The sequence below is a fragment of the Lissotriton vulgaris genome, chromosome 5 (genome assembly GCF_964263255.1).
Source record: "Lissotriton vulgaris chromosome 5, aLisVul1.2, whole genome shotgun sequence".
Classification (NCBI taxonomy): domain Eukaryota; kingdom Metazoa; phylum Chordata; class Amphibia; order Caudata; family Salamandridae; genus Lissotriton; species Lissotriton vulgaris.
Window position 1 is genome coordinate 178,840,262 of NC_141693.1, and position 23,197 is coordinate 178,863,458.

At 45.8% G+C, this 23,197-nt stretch overlaps 1 protein-coding gene across 1 annotated transcript in view; it reads right to left on the reverse strand.

Moving 5' to 3' along the window:
* Positions 1-240: 240 nt before the first annotated feature.
* The window catches only part of TMEM268 (transmembrane protein 268), a 99,349-nt gene continuing 76,392 nt past the window's right edge, over positions 241-23,197 (reverse strand). The window contains exons 7-8 of the mRNA XM_086919997.1: positions 1,814-2,023; positions 241-716 (exon numbers count right to left, since the gene is read on the reverse strand). Of these exons, the coding sequence (XP_086776123.1) occupies positions 537-716; positions 1,814-2,023 (390 nt within the window). The 3' untranslated portion in view covers positions 241-536. The remainder of the gene's footprint in view (positions 717-1,813; positions 2,024-23,197) is intronic.

The window sequence follows — 23,197 nt, forward strand, 5'->3', positions numbered from 1 at the left end:
ATGTAGCCGTCTATCCACCCTGCTCAAGATCTGGTAGTCAGGACACAAAAAAGCATCGCACATCTGTACTTGTAGACAACCTGGTTTGGAGATACCCAAGACTGTGTAAAAAATATTTCATGGTGGCATCCAGTGTGGTTGCAGAGGAGACAGGTAGACTTAGATTTTCAATCTGGTCTTCCAGCATAACCTCCCCTTTCTGTCTAGGAGCCACCCTGTGTTTGTTGATTGCATTGTGTTTCTTGTCACAGGACTAAATGCTTTCCAGTAAATAAAACAGAACCCATTTCTAGTTTCACATGACCCATTAATCTTGGTCTTAAGTCAATTCATGGGTGTACATTCAAGCAATCTAAAGTGAACACTTAAATAAGAGTTCTCCCTTTTATAGATGAAGATTTGCTGCTCCTTCTGCATCTGGGATTTCTTTAAGTAGCCCTGCACTTCAGGGCCTTTATGCTTTCTGCCAGGCCATCTTTGTAGCATACCCTGCAGTGGGTCGCAGAAGTCCTGTTTGATCGAGGGGTTGTCTCTGTTCACCTGGGCTTGCTCCAGCACTGTTCCCCCTCCAGTGCACTTGCCTCTATGAATTGGCAGAGGCAAGGTGCATTTATCTTCTCAGCATGGCGTACCACAGAGACCGCTGGTAGCTGGCCAGTGATAAGCAGCCTTACGTAGCATGCGCTGAAGATGACCAGCAGCTGATGAGCCATAACCTGTAGAAAGGAGTGGAAGACAGCTACACATTACCTGCAGCAACACCTGAGGAATCCCAACACTTGTAACCCCCACTCGCTCAAAAGGACTATCCTCTGCAACTATTTAAACACACTACACACAACTATGAACACACTTACATGGAGCATTTTGGGACCTCATCTTTAGGGCAGCCCTGTTCAAGCAGCAGGTGGAATATCTGTATAAACATTTATGTTTAGGGTGACCTCAATGGTTTTATTCGTGGATTATGCTGTGGGGCCATCAATTTTGCGGGTTGGGTGTGGGATGGCACTCAGTGGCTCTGTCAGCGTGAGGACCTACTTGAGTGCAATTGAGTGAGGCTCCATGAGTGAGACACTGTGGGCAAGGCTTTTGTGGTTCAGCCTAAGAGGGGCCCTCTATAGGATTTTTACCTATGAGGGCGTTGTCTGGTCTATGAAGGAAGGATCTGTGGTTCTGGCTATTAGGGGGAGGGGCTATGGGTGGTTGAGGACATGCGCAGTCCGTCGTGCCGTCCACTATGGAAAAGGTCCGCAGAATCCGGGTTGTGTTTAGTTTTTTTGGGAAGCCCCTTCATGAATCAGGTAATGAGGAGGGCCCAATCAACCAGGCTGTGTGAGGGTCCTCACTGGGTCAAGATATGATGGTTGCTCAGTTGTCGGGATATCATGTGTGCATCAGCGATTCAGGCTGCGAGGGGGTTCTTGGAAGAACAGGGTTCATAAAGAGGAGAATAATGGCTCTGGGGTGTGAGGGGCAGAGATGATGCCATTGTGATGAAAACAGTGAGGAGGCCATCCATGGCTCATGCTCTAAGAGGTCCTAAGTGGATCCGGCTGGGGTTGGAGGGGGGTCAGTAGTTCAATCAGTTATTTAGCCACCTTGCATCAGTGACTGAATGAGCATCTCCAGGCAGACAGACAGACAGTCAGTCATACAAGCTGTGAGGGGACTCCAGATGGGATTGGACACATTTAGTTTACGTTCTTTGTCATGGTATACCTGACCCGCACCCATCTTTTCCTGCCCCGGCCCCCTTTCCTGGAATGCTCTTTGATCAATCGTGCATACATATCCAGAAACAAATACTTACATCAGGTTCCCCCTCTTGAATAAGAGGGACTATCTCACTGCACAGCAAGGGCTTTTTCTGGGAGCCCTTGTCAACAGAGAGAAGAGGCGACGCTTCAGTCTGGACTCTGGCATCCCCTTCTTCCCTCTCGCTCCCATCCGTCCCTGGTTCTGGGTTTACGACCGTTTCCATGACAATACAAAGATGGTCCAGGCACCTGCGTAGAGCCGGCTGAAAGAGAGCAGCGCACACACATTACTGTTCTGTCCCTGTAGTTTCACAAAGGTTTACACATCTTCCAGTAAAATCCAGTTGCATGGTGGATGCAAGGCCAGTGGTGAGGCTCAAATCTCAGAAAGTGGCCATCTCAAGTTGCCAGCAAGAAATCTTGAAACATGCAGTCATTAGACATGTGGGTTTATTTACCTTTGGGTGTTTCTTAGGTACTTAAGTAAACATTCCGTGGTGGTGGCTTTAGTCTACTCTCGAGAAGGTGACCCTTTATGGAGACCAGCAACGGGCTTTGAAATGATCTGGTAATTAAAGCACATGTGGTATGAACCCAATCTTAGAAAGACGCCAAGGAGCATGGGACATGGCGACAAATTAACCCCCTGCATTTATGTTGAAGGGTTGCTAGTCTCTTGTCGCTTGCCAAATATATTTATTGTTTTTTTGCTTATGGACTTTCTAAACACTAATTACGCAGAGAAGAACATATTATCTTTTAAAATCAATGGTGCCGAAAAAAAGGCACTGCATGACGGTACCAATGCTTGCCACGTAACAGACAGCAGAGCGAGTACAAGCATGCCATCGACCATCTCAACATGAGCAAATTGGGAGGTGTTTGGAAATAGTGGTGATTTCTTGAGAACGCCTTAACAAATTAACAATATTTTAAAATTATGACTCTTAACAATATGATTAGTCAAATTTGGTTTACTACTATGTGAACAGTTTGCTGTTCGAGGGAAGATGAGGTATTTTCAACCTATGAGTAAGGTGCCACCTGCTGGCGAGAAGAGAGACTAATTTTCATTGTATCTAATTAAGTGCTGTACTGGGATAAGGAAATAACAGCGTCATCCTAGTCTGGCATGTGACACGCCTGGCCTGCAGACCCAGCAAAGGGATCAGGCTGACACAGGACTAAATCTGCCATGACAGCCTTTCATAGACGTGGGTGACAAGTGTCCTGTCAGAGGCACCGGTCAGACAAGGAAACTAACTTGGCCTCTGCCATTCCAGACCTTCTGAGGCGACCGACTCTGTCCCCAGTTGTCATCAAGCTAGGGCACCTATGGCCACTGATAAAAAATACATATAATCAGGGCTATAAGTGGAATGGAAAAACTAGGGGGTGGGGGGGTCTCTCCAAGGGGCGAAGCCAATGTAATTAAGGGTGTGGCTTAAAAACACATAAGCAACAAATCTGTGCTTAGCATAGTGGCCGCTCAACTGGAATTTTGCTGCTTCTGTCATTTCATCCAGGTATATAATACAAGTAACATTACAACTACAATATGTCAGAACTATTGGCTTTGTCAATGGTTGTTAATTGCCTAAAATAAATAAGCATGGCTTTGTTGTATAGAACACTGAAAATGCTTCAAATGTGAAATTATGAGACTTTGAAAGAGCCATAACGAGTCTCTTTGAAGTTATATCAAAGGCAGTGAAGGCTGGCACTGCTGCAGATATTTTTTCAACCTGAGGGTGAGATCAAAAATGGAGAGCCCACTAGGGACCCATCTCAGCACCTGCTTTTTAGAACTGCCAGTGCTGAGCACCGACAGGACCCGGCCCACTTGAAGCCCATAATGGGATACCCTTTTTTCCAATGGCCCACTCCACGAGAGAACCTTCAGACTAGATACCCTGGTGGAAATTCTTGTTGACCAGTTACAAAATTCCAGTTTATCCCAGTTGCACCTTAGAACGTGTTACTGATGGAGCAAGGATTCGCACGTAAAGCGACTTGCTCACATTCAAGAACCTCGCATAACCAATAATGTCATTAATCAACCTGTTTTGTCATTAATAATGCACTTTCACACAACACGCGGGTGTCCCAGAGATGCTTGCCTATGTGTCTATTAATCCTAACGAAGCTTGCAACTGACATGGTTGCTGCTATGCGGGATTTCAGTCTGCGCATGCGTTGGTCATACCCATGTGATGTGACGCACTCATAGTTCTGGAGGGATTCTTTCGCACATGCGCATTACTGCTAAAATAGCTGCTTTGTTCTGTAACATGCTCTCTGCTTGCTACTGCCGCTTTTGCTCAGCTGTCTATTTCTGCATAACCTCTAATGCTATAGGTATTATAAAGTAAGGGGTGCAGTGAAGCTATTCATGGTATACAGTGTATTCATTTCTTCTGTGTTTCTAATTTGTTTTCGCTTACTTTTCATGTACCGCATATCTGTGGGCCTGGGAGTGGGGAGCCTCTCCATCTTAGAAGTCTGAAAGGGACTTATCACGTGACCAGAGAAACGAAGTCTTGCAACAGTGGAACTCAGCCAGCTGGCTGCTGAAACTGAGATGCTCCTGGGAACCTACCCTCTGCCCTAGGAGAAGACTTCGACTTGTACCTGAAATGTATTGACTTATGCGATAATGTTTGTGTGCTCTATTGTTCTCTTTTACACGTATGCCATGGGAACTGGAATGTAAGGGGTGGGTACGAAAAATTGAATATTAATTATGTGAACACCGAATTCTAGGTGGTGACAATGACCTAACCACCTCACTTGTCCAATCCAAAGTTGGGGATCCTGTCATTTGCAACATTTGTGGGTGGTCCACTGACCCAAAAACAGTATAACTAGTCTAGTTTTAGCTAGAGAAATTGTCCGACTTGTCCGAGTAGCTGACCTGTCACCGACCCTACGAACTCTATAGGCGATTGATACAGAGAGCTGCGGAGCACTCGGTCCGTAATTTCCACAAACTCGCTGGGGTGGAATTGTCTTAAGTGCTTGCGAAGCACTTTGCTGGGAAATTCGAAAACCCAATCGGGGTTATTGGCGGATTCCGTGCAGAGATGGAGTAGCGCAGGCGTTGCACCCAAAGCTGCAGGTGTTGGTCGTGCCCTTTGATGAGCCCAGTCCTGATCTAAATCCTGAGGGGTATCCTGTCCTGACTGTCCATGAGCTGTGAATACAACAAAAAGGAGTTGCCGGACTGTTCCTATGTGTGACTAAGGGAAGATCTAACTGGCGTGACCAAAGGTGTAAGAGTAACACCCTGGGGCATCCATTTTGTTGGATGGATTTGCCTCACACACCCAGAAGGGTGTCATGCTTCATCATCGGCGGTTGCTCCTCGTCGGGGAGGCGGTGCAATCCCCGACGGGCTCACCTCAAAGAGGGGCTCTTTGGCGGAGATCTTTTTTCCAACAGCCTTATGGTGAGGTGTGGGTGTGTGGGCAGGATGGTGTGTGGTAGTGAAAAGGGATGTTAAAATGTAGCTAAGGGTACCGGAATTAACTTTATTCTGGGGGTCCCCTGGCTGCAATTAAAAACAGGGGGCTAGCTCACTAGGTGTCAACGAGTAAGGTCAGGTGACCCTAGATGGGGCTAGGGGTGAAGATGGTCGACATGTTTCTCGCACTGGGTAATAGTTACCCGCGATTCATCAGGACCTATAAAAAGGTGAACAACAACATGCTGGTGTCATGTGTGAAGTGGTGTGTGTATTACCTCTGTGGGATTTGTCCTATGCCTAAACATAGGGAAGAGATAAACAACAAGGGTTACAAACAGTTTGCAATATGCAGACAGGTCACGTCATGGAAAGGAACTGTGAACAGTGTGGCATGCTGTTGGTGTACATGTGCTCATAGCATGCCTTAAAGGTTGTATGTGCATATTGAGTAAGGTGGGGCACACACAACGCTCACTGAGCTGGAGAGGTGGATAGTTGTGGGGTTGTGGTGGTAAAAAGGTTAAAAAATATTATATTAAAATATACAACAGCTATCCAGGCTCCAGTGTGCACCTGGGTTCATACCTTGTGCAGGCATTGTCAGGAAGTAGAGTGAGAGACACCATTGGTAAAATCAGGTGGTTAAGTGAACACTAACTCACACACACTCGCTCTAAAGTAGCCACAGTCCAGTCCTGATCTAAATCCTGAGGGGTATCCTGTCCTGACTGTCCATGAGCTGTACCTGCTCGCCTACTGGCATCCTAAGTCCTTGAGGGTCCTTGTCCTCGCCTTTTACCCCAGACTGACCCGTGGCCAGGGTTAGTCCTCATTTCCGTTCTGGGTAAATATAACTGTGGGTGTCCGTCTATCTATACTCTTTCTTCTCCTCCTTTTAATAAAGCATCCTTGCCTATGTTATTTTCCCTGTCTTCTCCAAAAGACATTACATGCAAACTGTTTTATTAGTTATGTTCCATTTTTCCCCTTACCTGTAGGACATTATTGAAACTGTTTACTTACTTAGTGTGATTTAATTTTACTCATGCTTAGAATCTAGGCTTAAATCAGTAGTCAGAATAAAGTCTGTTCAAATCACTTGTAGAAATACTAGCACTCTAGTAAATAGTATGGTTTTTCAATTTACCTGCCTTAGTGTAAGCCTGAAAACTGAATAGCATGTTCCCTGTTACCCTATTCCTGTAGATTGCTCGCACTCAATGGTGCTCGCTCTCATTTATAGCTATATTATTGTCCTTATTCTAGTTGTTGATGTTCTAATCTGTATGAACTTTTATTCTTATGGCATATAAACCCTAAAACTTTTATATAAAGTCTTGAAAACCCTTCAGGTGTCTATGGTTATTACGATAGTAAAATAGTTATCTAAATGTATAAGGTATATTTAGTAGTCTTATCTCCTACCCACTGCTAGCTCCTGATTCGTCGGGAACATAGGTACCTGTGACAAGGTGGTAAGTAAGGTACATTGGAAATAACAGTAAGGAAAACACAAGAATTACTGATAGTGATGTGTAAACTCGCCCGATTCACAAAAATACAGTCTTAAACACGTCATGGGCCCAAGTGCGTGTAATTTGGTGAAATAAAGGGTCAGGCGACCTGCTCGCTCTATCATTACCACCATGTGGGCCTAGGGCCCCATCACCACATTATTGATGTCAATTATCTTTGTAAAACAACTCACAGGAGTCCTCTTTCGTTTTCAGTGGATGTCTCAGACCAATAGTACAATTGAAACCACTGGTTCCGGCCCACCATGCTCTTCATGGCAGTGGCCCTTCCTACTTACAGAAACGCTTCTCCTCTTATGTTCCATCTCGACCTCTGCGATCAATGTCTCTAGGTTTCGCCCAGGTCCCTCGTTTTAACTATCAAAAGCTAGGAGGCAGCTCTTTTGCTTGGAAGGCTGCTGATGCTTGGAATGCCCTTCCTCTTGCCTTACGTAATATTGAGAACCCAGTGGCTTTCAAGAAGAACTTGAAAACACACGTCTTTGTTTAAAATCCATTGCCTCACCCCGCAAGACACACCGCCGGGACACTCGTGAGTATCTGTGCGCGTTACAAATCTATGTAACATAACATAACATAATAGAGGTCAATATTCAAAAACCATACCCCACAATTAATTTCCCTAGAAAACATTTTTGCACCAGCGATGAGAAGAAAAGGATGCTACTTGCTTGTGCACGGAGGTGTATCTATTCTGGAGAAACTAGCAGGGGGGAGGATGGATGCACGAGGTGATGCCACAGTTTGTACTTCCAAGTCCTGCCATTTCACTGGACTGAAAGGCATATTAAGATGATAAATGACTCCTGTCTGAATAGTCACTAAGTGGTCCCGTGTCTTAACTTTCACCTTTATCCAGCCCGGGCTGTCTAGCAAACAACGCTCTGTGTGACGCCGCACATCGTTCTTTCGGTATTGACTTGTCCTGCAGTGTGCAGTATTGAGTAAACGCGTTGCAATTATCCTGGAAAGATACATTATCGAAACCACACTCATTGATTTGGGGAGAAAGCTAAACCCTTAAAAAGAGAGAGGAAATTGAGTTCAATAGCAGTCAAATCACCATTTTCTTAAAGCAAAGTTTTTTCAAACAAAATCAGACTGGGACATGAGTTATGACTCACCGGGCAATTAGTTTAAATACAAGAAATCGCTAGTGGATTTTTCAATAGGAAACAATTTGTATTAACGGAAATGTATTTTTATATGCTGGCCTAAAAGAGTACGTAAAAGGGTACGTACATTTCTTTCACGCCAAACTGGAGTGAGAGGCATTCAATCTTGACAGCAGGAAGCAGAGTTGAGGACTGCTGGATACATTATCAGCCACAAGCCTCCATCTCTCTGCCTTTCTGCTGTTGTGTACAATGGTGATGCTGAGACTTAAGGACTAAATGCCCATGTCCCCTGTTAGTGGGGGGTGGGGTGACTTATAACCCTGCAAAACACCTACGCTATACCACCCCAATGTGAAAGTATGTAGGAAATATGGGAGCCCTTACGGATTAAAAATAACCGAGCTACTTGCTCCATTACCCTCTACTTCACCTATTCCACGTCCTATGAATAGATAACATACTAGGAGCATAGAACCAAGTGAGGAGAACCCACGAGAAAGAACATGTTTATGCAAACAAGTTAAACCCTCTTAGCCAAACTGCACATTGACTCATGATGAAGCATAGAGAGCATAGCATGTGCAGAATCCATGCTGAGTGACCATAATAGTAGCCCAGAGGATATTCCTGAATTCCACATGCCTGCAGAAGACCAAGAACTGCAGCTAGGTTTTGGCCTAATATGCACAGGCCTTCAATTTAAGGGGTGTCATTTGTAAGAGGGGATGAAGGGGTGAAACCCATTCAGAGTTTGTGGTCTTAGGTGGAAGCCTGTGTGCATCTGTAACACCATCCATAGATAACTAACAAACAGTCACTGCAATCCATTTCACTGGTCCTACCCGGACGAAATTTAAGAGCGTGTCTAATATTAAAACAGTGGAGCACCTTCAAAGCTAAGGGAGGGTGAGAATGCAGAAAAAAGACAGGGACAAAAAGTTCTTGATAAAAGTGCTATTCAATTGTTTACTCCGATATTGTCTATGTCAAGTGCTTCTCTCCACATGAGGGTGATAAGGATTTTATCAAGATGAAACTCATAGCCCCAAGTTTGCTTGAGGGCTTGACTTCCCTTGACCAACGCTCTCCCTATAGGATCTGAAATTTATTTTAAATTGAGGCCTCCAGGTGTTGGCATGAATGGGGGAGGGGGAAGGTTTTCGGTTACTAGCTCATGGCGCAGCGTGGCCCCTATACCAGTAGTTCGTCCATCACACCTCGCAGATTGTGGTTTGGCTGTGGTTGAATGACTGTGCAATCCCCTTGCATTCTCAGAAGTCGATGGGGCCCATGCAGCGTATGAGCCTGCGCACAGCATATTACCAGGGCAATTGAGGCAACTGTCCATCCTGCCGGCCAGGCGATTTCTTGTCACCCCATTGCTTCTAGTTTGTTCCTTGATAACTGGGAAAGGAACGTAAGCCCATATCCTTCCCCACACCGAATGCAACCAATATACAGTTAGTAAGCTGGAACCTAGCTGGAATCAAATCCAAACTAATTGATGCGGTTGGGAGGCGTCATTGATGAATTTCAAATGTGTCTTTTCCGTGAAACCGGGGCATTAAACAAGGCTTATAGGTGGGGATACTCTACATTCAGAATCGTAGCTATAGATTCTCAGGCAGACAGGCCTTCAGGAGGCCTTATCATATGGATTAAAACACCCTTATACAATGCAATCAAGGCACTTGATACCAATTCCCCAGACTCCCCAGACTTCCTGGTCTTGAAAGTGACACCTTAATAAGGGACCCATTCTCTCCTGATCAATGTATACAATAGATCTTGCTCTTTTAATAAACCTTCCCATATACTGGAAATACTAAAAACCCTGTTAGAAGCCCACAGTGCAGGTGCCTTCCTTTTTCATCGCTGGCAATTTTAACTCTGTCAGAGTGGGCCGGGAAGGAGGATGAGTACTGGGGGTCCCAGCATATTCCAGTCCAAGGGAAAATGATAGAATGAGTTTGGCTGCATTGCAGATAGCAGGCATAACTCTGTGCTATGGATTTAGGTCCAGATGTAGGAGAGGAAATTCGGCCGTTACCGACCAGTATTTAAGAATCGGCATGTAGGAGCCAATATTTTACAGAATTGGTAAATTTACCGATTCGGTAAAATACCGAATCAGTAATTTTACCGATTTGGTAATTTCACATGTAGGTGGCACTCCTGAGAGTGCCACAGGCCCTTTAGAGTCGGTATTTTACCACCCAATCATATTGGGTGGTAAAATACCGAATGCAGGTGTGCATGCACATCTGTGCACGCACACCTGGGCCATGTGACACAAGGGCATGTCTGTGTGCCACATGGCACACATGCGTGTATTTGGGGTTCTAGAGGGTGTCAAAGTGACACCCCCTGCACCCTTGCAGGATTCGGTATTTACCGATTCGGTAAATACCGAATCGGTATTGCCCATTGATTCCTATGGGCTTCAAGGCCCATAGGAATCAATGGGCAATACCGATTCGGTATTTACCGAATCGGTAAATACCGAATGTTACCGATTCGGTAATTTAAAATTACATTTTACCTACATCTCCCACCTTCTATTTTACCGATTCATAAATACCGAATCGGTAAAATGCGGTATTTATGAATCGGTAAAATAGAATTACCTACATCTGGCCCTAAGAGTGTGCAACAGCTGTGCTATTTCAAATTCCAGAGCCAAACCAACTTTTAAGGGGGGTAACTACACTAGCAACATTGACTACGTATTACTAGATGTTAGGGTATGGCATGGGTTGGTTGACATGGAGGTCATTGACCGGCAAGAGAGGGATCATTTCCCTCTCATTAAAACGTAATGGATCTCAAATAAAGGACCTGTGCTGATCTAAATTATCTTCATCTGTCTAAACAGTTCTGATCAATAACACGCATAATGTGAAATCGGTGGACATTGCTGTGAAGGAGCACATCCAGTACGAGATATGTGAAGATGTCTGGGCCGGACAGACATTTAATGAACAGGTCTGCAAACCTTACAGTGTTATGGACGTTCACCAAGATTTGTTTTCTAGACTTAAATCATTTTTTTGTGAAAGAGGTAAAATACTGTAACACGCCTCTAAAAAAACATAAATGGTTTGACAATCACAGCAAAGAGGCAAATAATGGCTCGGTGAAAGCTATAACAAGCATTTACAATGCAACGGTCTCGCCTTTGAAAAAGTTAGAGCTATTGGAATTGTAAATGACAACATTTTATTTATGTGTTGGTTTTGAAAACAGATAAATAAATGGCACTGTCATTTACAATGCCAATAGCTTAATCTCTCGCAAATGCCACACACAAACACACAGACCCACGCAGAGTCCCAAACACATACATACCTACAGAGCCACACGCAGAGCCACACACACACACACACATACACAGAGCCACATACACAGACACACACAGCCCCCCCTTCCCCCCGTCGGGACGCACCCTCCAGGGTCAGCATGGACGGGAAGTCCTTGCAGTTGGAGATGCCCGTGGAGTCGGTGATGCAGGTCTTCCACAAGTTGGACCAGAAGGTGGCCGTGGTGATGACCGTGCCGTCGATGCTCGACACCGGTGGGCAGCGTGCAGCAGACCAGCACCCAAACCCGACAGGGCCAGCATGAAGGCCACAATCTCCCCCTCCGTGCTGGCCATGGTCACCGGGCACAGGTGTCAGAGCTGAGGGCACAGTTCGAGGGCAGAGGGCACAGGGGTAAGAGCTGAGGGCAGAGGGGTGAGAATTGAGGGCACAGGTAACAGCTGAGGGCACAGGAGTCAGAAGCAAGGGCACAGGTAAGAGCTGAGGGCACAGGAGTCAGAAGCGAGGGCCTAGGAAGAGCTGAGGGCACAGGGCAGGGTAAGAGCTGAGGGCACAGGGGTAAGAGCTGAGAGCACAGGGGTAAGAGCTGAGGGCACAGGGGTAAGAGCTGAGGGCACAGGTAAGAGATGAGGACACAGGAGTAAGAGTTGCGGGCACAAGGGTAAGAGCTGAGGGCACAGGGGTAAGAGCTGAGGGCACAGGAGTCAGTGAGGGCACAGGTATGGGCAGAAGGCAGCGTGGTGAGGGCTGGAGGCCTGGGTTGAGGTCAGAGGGCACAGGTGCCAGAAGAGAGGGCCTAGAAAGAGCTGAGGGCAGAGAGGTAAGAGCTGAGGGCAGAGGGGTAAGAGCTGAGAGTACAGGGATAAGGAGTGAGGGCCAGGGGTGAGATCAGATGGCAGAGGATTCAGAGCTGAGGGCACCTGCGAGGGCAGAGAGCAACGCGGCTCACAACTTTAAGGAATGCCTGGAACGTTGGAGTCCCGCTCGGGGGACTCTGAATCAGAAACTGCCCAAGAGCCTCTCACGGGCTCTAAAACAATAATGCCCCAGGATGCTGTGGCGGAACGATGGAGCGGCCCTCTGCCCTTCGGGGCTGCTCTAGAACCACTGTTGGGCCCCCAGACGCCCACACTCACTGGGCTGCTTTCGCAGGGGCTCCTTGTCGTTCCCGCGCTGCTCCTCGAGGCGGCGGCTCCCTTCACTGGCTGCGGGGCTCTCCCTTTACTCTGGGAGCCTCGCGGCTCTCGCGGCTGGACTTCTCTCGCTCCTCTCACTCCCCGAGGCTCTCCCACGCTCTTGGGAGCCCGGGGTGAGGGGTGGGGGGGGTTGCGGTGGCAGTATCTCTCCGGACACGGCAGCTTCCAGAGGAGGCGGGGTGGGCTCCCGGGCTCTTTCTGTGGTCCCGCAGTCCCACCCTCGGCCTGCCTGACTTCTGGTTCGGGCGCCGGGCGGCGGGGGCAAATGAGGGGTAGGCACCCTCTCTAATTTAAATATAAACAGATTCCTTACCTTGATCACAAAAACGGAGCATACATACCGGACAAAGACGGAAGACGGAGACAACAGTCACGAGCCAGGGGACGAAGACGACAGCCACGCACAACATAACACGGAGACGACAGGCACAAAGACGACAGCCACGCACGACGATAAAGGAAGCGACAGGACACTGGGTTACCTGCTCGCAAAAGAATCAGCAACAGAAATCGCACAGCCAATCCATGCAACAGACACGTTCCAAATGACAAAAACATGGCTTGAAAAGAAAGAAAAAACAAACAAACGCCCACCGCCCCATCATGGTAAAAAGGGGGCGAGCTAAAAAAACACAGAAACGCCCACGAATCTGCTCAGACAATGATTGGCATTATTCTCTTCCAATGGCTAGCCTCCATTTATGGAGCTAGCCAATGGAAGAGAGAGGCGGGTTCAACCCCACTACTGTTAAAACAAAATTTCTCGAGCTGCGCGACACTGCTGCGCAGTGTATGCCAGTCGAGACCTAAAAAGTAATGTGAGTATGGACACAACTAGCATCAGAAGAAATTACACTAAGGTATTTAAGTCTAGCAAGACCAAGTGGGAAGCTAACACGTGGGTGGACTTGCTGGAAGCAGCACAAGAGAAAGATACTAGATTGTTTTGGCATTTGGTGACCCAAATAGCATTGTGATCCTGTGCTCCACTACCCCACAATGGGAATAGGACCTGTGTCAGTGGTCTTCACTATGGTTGAAACCCTCAATGTGCTTCATGCTCAGAGAGTGGGAAAGCCCCTGGTCTTCATAGAATCCCTGCTGACATGTTTCATGCAGAACCTCTTATCTGGGGGCCCTATATAATATTTTGTCTAATGCAATAGCAGCTCATGCCCCCATACCCCACTCACAGAAAGGGACAGAAATGATACCTATACATAGAAAGGGAACTAGACAAGACCAGGTAACTATCGCCCTAGAAACCTTATTGACAATATCCAAAAGATTTAAAGGAAACAACTCCTGAAAAAGCTTTGGGACTGGATGAGGACTATTAATGCACTGTTGCATTTTCAAGCAGGCTTTAACCCCTTGCCTGCCGGGCTTATTCCCCCGCTGTGCTGGGGGGTGGGGGGCACGCACAGTGCCTCAGTGCTCATGACGAGCTCAGCTTATCACGGCCACACCCGTTTCTTCACAATGTTCAACACAGCAGGGGAATTAGCCCTGTGTGCGAGCGTTCTGACCTTTATGACAAGCTCAGCTTGTCATGAGCACACGGCCACCGTGGCTCATGACGAGCTGAGCTTGTCATGAGCATGGGAGGGGTTAAAGCCCGTATAAGCATGGGGGACCAGGCACTACTGTTCCAAACCACTAAGTGAAAAACAGTTGATATCGAAAAGGGGTCGCTATTTGTCACATTTGTAGACCTTACTATCACCCTAGAAGCCTTATTGACAATATCCAAAAGATTTAAAGGAAACAACTCCTGATAAAGCTTTGGGACTGGATTAGGACTAATAATACACTGTCGTATTTTCAAGCAGGCTTTAAAGTCCATATAAGCACGGTGGACCAGGCACTACAGTTCCAGACCACTAAGTGGAAAACAGTTGAAATCGATAAAGGGTCGCTATTTGTCGCATTTGTAGACCTAAGTGCAGCATTCTACCTTGTCCCTAGGACCAAACTGGGTTCCCATTGGTATCCTCCATCTGATTCAGCAACTATACATAGGAAATGTTGCCAGGATTTGATGGAGCACGGGGGGAAACAACTGGAAACATCCCTATTAAGCGAGGTGTTTACACACGGATACCTCCTGTCACCCACGCTATTCTTGTGATTTATAAATGGGTGCATTGCCTACCTCTTGGACTTCCAGAATGACTCCCTAATAATGGCAGGGTTGAAAGTCCCGGGTCTGCTCTTTGCAGATGACACTCTTCTTCTTACCAAAACCCAGCAGTGTCTAAACTCCCCGTTGCAGAACGTTAGTTTATTCTAGAAAATGAGTGAGGAGGATGGTCCTAGAGGGTGATAGCCTCGAAAGTGTCCAAAAATTCGAGTATCTCGGTGTGAGACTAAATGGTTCTCATAATTGGATGGCTCAGATTGAAATAAACAAACTGACCCTGTAGCAGGGTTTCCGTTCTCCCACAGAACTGTGCATAGAGATCTAGAACCTCAGTGAGTTAGGATGATCCAAAAACTCATCTCAGTGTCAGAAATCTCCTTACCTAGCTAGCTACAGTGTCTCATGGATCATTATGGAATGATCCATGTCTTAGACAAACCAGAACATGATCTTTAGAATACCTCAGGAGTCGTGGAACACATGAACACTCTTTCGTTATATAATCATTTCAAATCAAAACTGAGAGTCAAAGAACACAAGTGCAAGTTTGAAATATTTATTATTCAAAGCAAAGTTCTAAAACGCAGTATCTTGTATAATACCAAAATGCAGATTATAAAAATCAGAGTCAGCAGCATAGTCACTAATCCATAGTAAGCAAAAGGTGCTAGCATGTTATAATGCAATTTCTATAGAAATCTATATCACCTATATTTCGCGCACCCTATCTAGCATATTATATTATATCTAAGAAGGTCTCATTTGGGCTTTAGCAGGGCGGCCCCATACCTCTCAATGTCAGTAGGAGCAGTTCACATCAACAGCTACCAGCTCTCTTCATGCGCAGCACCAAGTGTCTACGTTCATTCCGTGTAACTCTATCTTAAACCCGCGTAGAGCCCAAAATGTTGGCATCAACATTATTTGTGTTATGTCTAATGTGGTGCGAGGATCAAGCCTCCCAGCAACCTTGTGTTAGGTTAATTTTAGAGTGTGCAGCTCTCAGTGTGCAGACAGTTGTACCAAGTGTACCAGGCAAAGCTGATAGCATAGAAATAACATATTATTCTCAAATAAACCACCTCACCGCTTCTAGGGTGAAGGCGACAACAACAAGTATGTGTCGTGTGCAAAACTGAAGCCGAAGGAAAAAAGGCTGTTTAAACATGTAATGCACTCATGCTAACTTAACGCAATATATGTAACGAAGTATCCATATGACACCCCCCCATTGGTCCGAGCACCGTCAAACATAAGGGAAAAGGCAATACTAAATCAGATACAAAAATTGAAAGCAAAGTTCAATAATCTTGAGCTAAAATAAGCTAAAAATATGTATGAATGAATATGTATGAACGCCTACAGTGGCCTCAATTCTAAAAATAAAAACAAAACTTTCGAACCAAAAGTTATTCGCCAGGTCTCAAAAATATGAAAGTAGGACCAGGTCGCATCAATCCAAATGTCTGTAAGAGAAAAAACAAGGCACTTATCCGATATCCAAAGTCATGTGCCACAATGACGTTATCCTCAGCGACATCACGTGATTGAATTCTCCATCAGCTGAACACACTCCATCTCTCCAATTCAGCGAGGGGAAAGTCATATTTCACAACAAAGCACTCCTCCCAGGTATGTCATGAATGGAAAGTATATGCAAAGAAAGTTGCAACAGCCTCCAGCATGAAATCACTGCCATCATCCGAAAACAGTTCAGCAATCCAATTCAGCAATGGGAAAGAACATACGTGCTCCTCCAGCATCGGATCCTCCTGTAACGCCAGAGGACAACTCGGTGGGTTCACCAGATCGCTGTGTGTCAGAAAGGCATCCGCCGCTGCAGAGATCTCCCATTGGCCCAAAACTCCATTTATCGCTGCCAAGGCCATAACTCTTTCGCCAGAACAGATCAGCTCATGAGCCACCACGGGACGCATTAGTTTGATCAAAATCGACGTCAGGAGCAGTCCTCAAGCATAGGCACAAATCAATGGCCCAATCGAACTCGCAGCTCAGGCAGTGAAACACAGGTTGGACACACGTGAAGTCGGTGAACCGAAATGACAATCTATAGGCCGTGCTTAATGCTGCAAGCGGCAATGTTCCATAGTAATTGAGCATCCGATTACGGCACAGTGTCAGGAGGCGTTGAACGGCGTCTTGCGCAGGATGGGCATCCATGTTTTATGAAGAAAAACACCAACAGAATGCCTGCGGCTACAGCCAGCAACACAGGTAGTCCACCAAACAAGCTCGAAAAAATAGTGTGGAAAAACGTGGGAATGATACCAAAAACTTTTTCAAACGTAGTCACGAGGCCACTGCTCACTAACTTGAAAAAATGTGCAAGCCCAGTCGTTGAAGAAGCATTAAAAATCTGGTGTACCAGCTCGCAGAAATGAAACGGCAAATCAGTATTTAAAAGCGCCTGCACCTCTGTGCGGGTGTTGGCTATGTGAAGGACATAAGTTTCCCGGGCCGAACACAGGGTCACTTGTTTTTGAGACAAAAGGGCCCTTATTCTGCTTAAACCATTGAATTTTGCTTCCAAGGTTGGAATCCGTGGCCAGATGGAGACATCTAAAGACCCATGCGTGGGTGGGTATAGAACATTCTTGCAGCACACTACACGCTCTGATACAGTTACCACATATGCCACACCAATTAATAAACCACAACATAATTCGTTGTTTAAAAGTAAATAACTACCATTAGCTAACAATGTGAATGTGGGAACCACTGATGGCACTGGCGTGCCTTTTAAAACACATGCTAAATTTGGGCGGTCCTGATTACAAGAACCGTGTAACTGAATGTGTCTGCATATTAATGAATGGTCAGGTGACTGTGTGCATTCCTCACCATTAAGATTCACTTCTTTCCCATCCTTCAGACATCTGTATGTGTATGGTAATGACCATGCCTCATGTAGGAATGCATTGCCTAGTGGTTCATATCGTCCTATAGCAATATACCGCATACAGTTAGTAAATTTATATAAAGGAAATGGTAATGTAATTAAACCATGAATAAGCCATGTGGCAGTAGTGGTTTCAGCAACAGAAAAAGGCAAGGATTCTAGCTTCTCAATATGTAACATAGAAAATGATGCATCACGCATTGAAAGCATGCGCTGTTTTTCAGTAAGATTAAAAGGGGCGAAAAGGGATGAAACGTTCAATGAGGTCCAGGGAACTCGACCAGCCTTAATTGTCTGTAGAGTCCAGGCAAACTGCATTACAGAACGCAATTGATTTTGACCATGGTATAACGTGGACACTTCATCATGTACAATATCAACAACAGAAGAAACAATATTATCCAATGTGTAAATCCTGGAAGAAAGCATGTTAATACTGTTATCGACCACTGCAAGCACTTTTTCCAAATTGGCTTGATCAATAGCCCTCAGGCGTTTAGCTGCTTCGACTTGTGAAAATTTCCAAATTTCATTATAAACAGCATAAATAAAGCGTTTAGACCTACCCATAGTCGGGCCTTTTATAAAATCATTTAGCTCTATATTCTCATTCAACTGGGACAGATGCAGTTTAACTGCAGCTAAAGTGGAATGTTGCAACCAGTTCTGACACAATTTGCCTACTGAATAAGTTGTAACAGTGTGATCTGTGTCAAACCTGGGATCTGGCCTGATTTGTGTAAAACCTTCAGACAAACCCATAAAACGACGTTGGCAAGAATCAGAGCTTCTTTGCCACAAAAGCCACCCATCTGGATCAAAACTGGAAATATTAAAGGAGGAATTCTGCAAAAGTGCTTGTATCCCACTGATGGATAATGTAGTGAAATTACTCCAACCTGAATATTCTTCCAAATCAGGGATAGTAGGGGCATTTAATTTTTTAGATGTAGCCAATCCAAAACATGTTGTTTGGGAAATAGTCGAATTTAAAAATAACATGTGATTCGGGATGAGACATGCACGATGCAAAGCCTCAGTGCCTTGTACCTGCCAATCTTTGGTACCCCAAACCGATTTAAGGTCAATAGCCTCCTTCCATAACTCAAAGCCATCCACAGATAACCTTTCTAGAAAGGACTTTGAATACAGCAATTTTGTGTCAGTTAGTCTAACTTTGGGCATGAATTTCTGGTTCACTTTAAAATAAAACGACTCAGGATTTGATTGATTAAAATCTGTAAAGTAAGAGTATTTTCCCAGAAACGTACTTGAGCTCCCCTGTAAAGGAGTAGGGCAATGTTCCCACTGAGTGTAATTCACAGGAACCCGCCTGGAACTTGTCTTGTGCAAGAAATGATTTCCATAATGTTGGTAACAAAACAAATCACCATAATTGACAGAATCTAAATACAAATCCTCATCATCAAAGGCCGCATAATATTTCAAATCAGAGAACAATGCTTCTACGGCCTGAAGATCCCAATCATCAGAACAAATATTTTGCTTAATCACATCTCCCATGTTTACTCTAAGCACATTAGGAACATTAATAACCTCTGTGGGGCCATGTATCTGAAACCTAACCGCATCCCACACAATCCCATCAAGGACAGGCCAAGCAGTAATCTCTACTGAATGTAAGTCTCTCTTTAGTCTGTGTGCTGAATGTGAGGAGGAAAGAGGGGCCAATGTTCCATTAAGGTACCGAATTCCTGTTCTTTCTTTCACATAATGGCCATCGATCAGGCGGAAAAAATAAAACACAAAACCAATTGACATAAAAAGATAAAATGAAAATAGTATCAGCCAAATGTATGTCCAAGGTGGAACTAAAAAATTTTTTTTAAACAACGTGGCATATTTTGCAATAGTCGATGGTTTCTTTGAAAGTTCCTAATCAGAGTCAAAAGAGAATCTGGACTGGTTAGCCAAACGAGCATGTAAATCGGACATAGATAAATCAGCAGGATCTGCATATGTCACTTCATCAATGTTAGTAACAGGAATAGTATTTAATAAAGGACTGGATATGGCTGGCATCTCGAGGGACACCTCCTGATCTGCACCAGATGTTATAGCCAGCACAGAGTGCCTCACCATGGAAGGACAGGATACAGCCGGTGTCATGCTATGAAGAATCGGCCACCCTGTGTGTCTTGACATTGTCAATAGAAATAAATCTGTTTTCTTTACGACCTGGAAGTGGTGGTAAAATGACTGTTCTTGTGCCCTTCACTCCAAGGACTCGAACCGGCGCTCGATATGAGGGACCAAACTCTTTCTTGTTATCGATCTTCTCTCGAACCAGTTCTCCAACTTGGGGTAGCCAGCCAACTACCGGGATCTGCAACGCATCATCCGACGTGGAGGGCAAGTGTTCCTTTGCAAGAATGTCTCTGGTCTTTTGTAGATCCTGTAAAACATTGCAATGTTCATCTACGTCAAAGGCCGCGGCCTGGGCCTGGCAGTCTGCACCATCAAGGTCAGGGACGTACATCTTGATACCAAAGAGCATTTTGTATGGGGTCCGCCCACCCAGAGACCTTATAGGGAGATTATTAAGCGCACGCTGCACGCCATAGAGGTGGGTCAGCCAGTTTCTATCAGTGCTTATAACACGGGCTGTCAAAGATTGCTTTAAGTCGCGGTTCATTCTTTCTACTACAGAATTGCCCTCAGGCCTGTAAGGACTTGAAAACTTCACCTGTACTCCCAACGAAACCATAGCATCCTTATACGCCTTAGAGGCGAAAGCCGGACCCTGGTCCGAATGGAAAGCACCCCAAGCAAAGATTCCCACAAAGACACGCAAATCCTTAATGACAGTTCGCGAATCAGCGCTTCGATGCGGCCATACCCATACAAAGCGTGTGCATGAGTCAACTGCTACTAAGATGTATTTGTACGCAGTATCAGAAGAAAAAGGACCGCAGTGATCCAAATAAACACAACCAAGTGGTTTATTAGAGATGTACAACTGTGTCTGAGGCGGACGCGCAGCAGTAGAAGGCTTAATCTGCTGACAAATGTCACACATAAGGACATAATCGCGCGTCTGTTTGTACAGTCCCCGCCACCAGAACCTCTGTTGTAGCTGAGATACAGTGGCTGAGACGCCCGCATGCGCAGACGCCACACCTTCATGAGCCGCTGTAATCAGAGACGCTCTGCGATCCGAGTTGGGAACTAAACGCTCTCCAACTTCAGGAATTTTCACATAAGGAACCTTATCGGGACTTAAGTGGTATGTGTACTTCGAATGGAACCCCGCAGGATATTTACCTCCCTTCTCCGTGGCAGCCACAGCTGCCAAGATGTCATCATCTATTTTGCTTTTGGACCTCGTGACTGCTGCAACTAAGTATTTTGATACCGCTGACTTCGCTGCTTCATCAGCAAGCGAGTTGCCAACAGCGTGGACCCCCACGCGCTGGTGGCCGAGAGTATGAATCACAAACACGAGCGGCAGTTTCTCTTTAAGTTCCGCCACTCGGACCCAGATCATTTTATGTTTTATTGTGCTACCTTTGGAATCACGAAAATCATTCTGAATCCAAAAGAACAAGTTCTCATTGTAAGACTGGACACAGTAGTAAGAATCACTTACGATTAAAGTCGTCACACAAGGATCAGCGTACTCCAATGCAAGCATCAGAGCACGCAGCTCAGCTAATTGTGCGGTGCAGTCCCCAAGCGTCTGCGTGTGCACGACGCTGGACTTGAACTCATCGTTCACCATGGCACCGACCACAATGGCGCAAGCGGAAACGTAGGCATGTTTAGAGCCATGCGCAACCTGCGCCGAACCATCCGTGTAAATGATACAGTGGAAATCCTCCAACTGCCGCATTGCTAAAGGAGCAGGATGAACAAATTCATACTGTAAATACTCCTGCGACCGTAAAGCGGCGTCAAAAATAAACGTGACATCCTGAGATGTCAAGGATGTAGCCCACTGAATCCACCGAGGGTGCAAAGCTTTAGAATTCGGTACACTGGCTTTCGTGACCGCCTCCAAAGCAGGACACGGGGTAACAACCAACATGCGCTTTCCCTGCGACAGGGCACGTTCTTTAAGAATTGCCATCTGCACAGCCGTTAAAACTTTCTCCACAGTGGAAAAACGCAGTTCAGCCGAAGTGTACAAGTGTGACTTGTAAGCAATAGGTACAGTATCCCCCTCATTAAAAGTCAGGTACGTGAAACCCACCGTCCCAGGGATAATTCTTATCACCAGGTTGGTCTGGTTATCACGGGTCTGTAAGTAGTCAGAAGTGAGCAAATCAGCCTGCAAAGACTGCAGAATGGCTGAATGCTCAGGCAGCCAGCATGATTTGGAAAAAGATGGTTGTACCAAGGCATATAAAGGCTTGATACGCTGGGCATATTCCGGAATGTATGTCCTCCCGAAATTTAAAAAACCCAGTAAAGACTGTAATTTTTTCAGCGTTGTCGGAGAGCGCAACTGCGCGCACTTCTCCAGGAAGTGAGGAGCCAATCCCTTTCCTTCATGGTTAAGTTCATAACCTAGAAACAACACTGTGTACTCCGCAATGTGTGATTTTGCAAAGTTAAACTTGTAACCCATGTCTGCAAAGTTACAAATTATGCTGTTTACTCGACACAGATGCACCCAAAGTTCGTTGTCTGTGAGATAAATGTCATCCACATACGAACATGCAACTGGATCGAAACTCTCCAAAAGAGAGACTATGCGGGCGGAAAACACTCCAGGACTATTTTTATATCCCATTGGGAGTCGTTTAAACATTTTTTGTACGCCGCCGCACGTAAAACTGGTCCATTGGGAACTTAGACCATCTAATCTATGTGCATAAAAACCATTGGAAATGTCAAGCGTGGTTTTGAACCGTTTACGCTCAAGACTATTCACTAGGGCAGAGCCGTGAGTATTCTGTACTGCACAGTTACGGCAATGCGAGTTCAAATGCCGGTAATCCAAAACTAGACGATACGAGCCGTCCGGCTTGTTCACAGTAAAAAGGGGATTATTCATTGGTGACACACACGTTTCAATTACACCTTGATATTCCAATTGCTCAAGGATAGCCGCGACCGAAGCTTTAGCTTCACGCCGTATGGGATACTGGGGTTGTGGCTGCGGCTGTGACCGTAAAGGAATCTCATGGCTAGGGGACAATTTATCCCAGCCACACTGATTTCGGTACACAGCCGGCGCAAGCGCCAGAGCCCACTCTTCTGCAAAATGCAGCGCTTCCACTCTCGGTACAGTGTGCGCGAAACTGGGGAGGATTACCTCCTCCCCTCGCGGAGCTGCGAGAACAAAAGGTGGGGGCCAGCCAGCCTCCGAAAGCAAAATGTCATACGTATCCGAAAGATTCTCCCAAAATACCCCTTTTACAGTTCGCTGCATGTCACCTTCAATCAACAGGACAATTTCAAAAAGTCTTTCAGGGGGAGCAACATGCGTATCTGCTGTTTCAATCACAATAAAAGTCTCAGTCGCTGTCACCTTCAACAGTGGACGGAGGGCCTCTCTCACTATGGTAATCTCCGCCGCGCTGTCCAGCAAGGTCAGAGCCCACGTCAGATTCCGAAGCCGCGTTCTCACTATCTGGGGCATATCGATGCGCCGTTAAGGCAGCGACTTTCTTCTTGGCAAACTGCGGTCTCTTAGGCGTAGAGTCGTCCCGCTGATCCCCTTCACTTCGCGTGCGGGGCTGGCCACGTCCTTGCTGGCCACCCCTGCCCCTG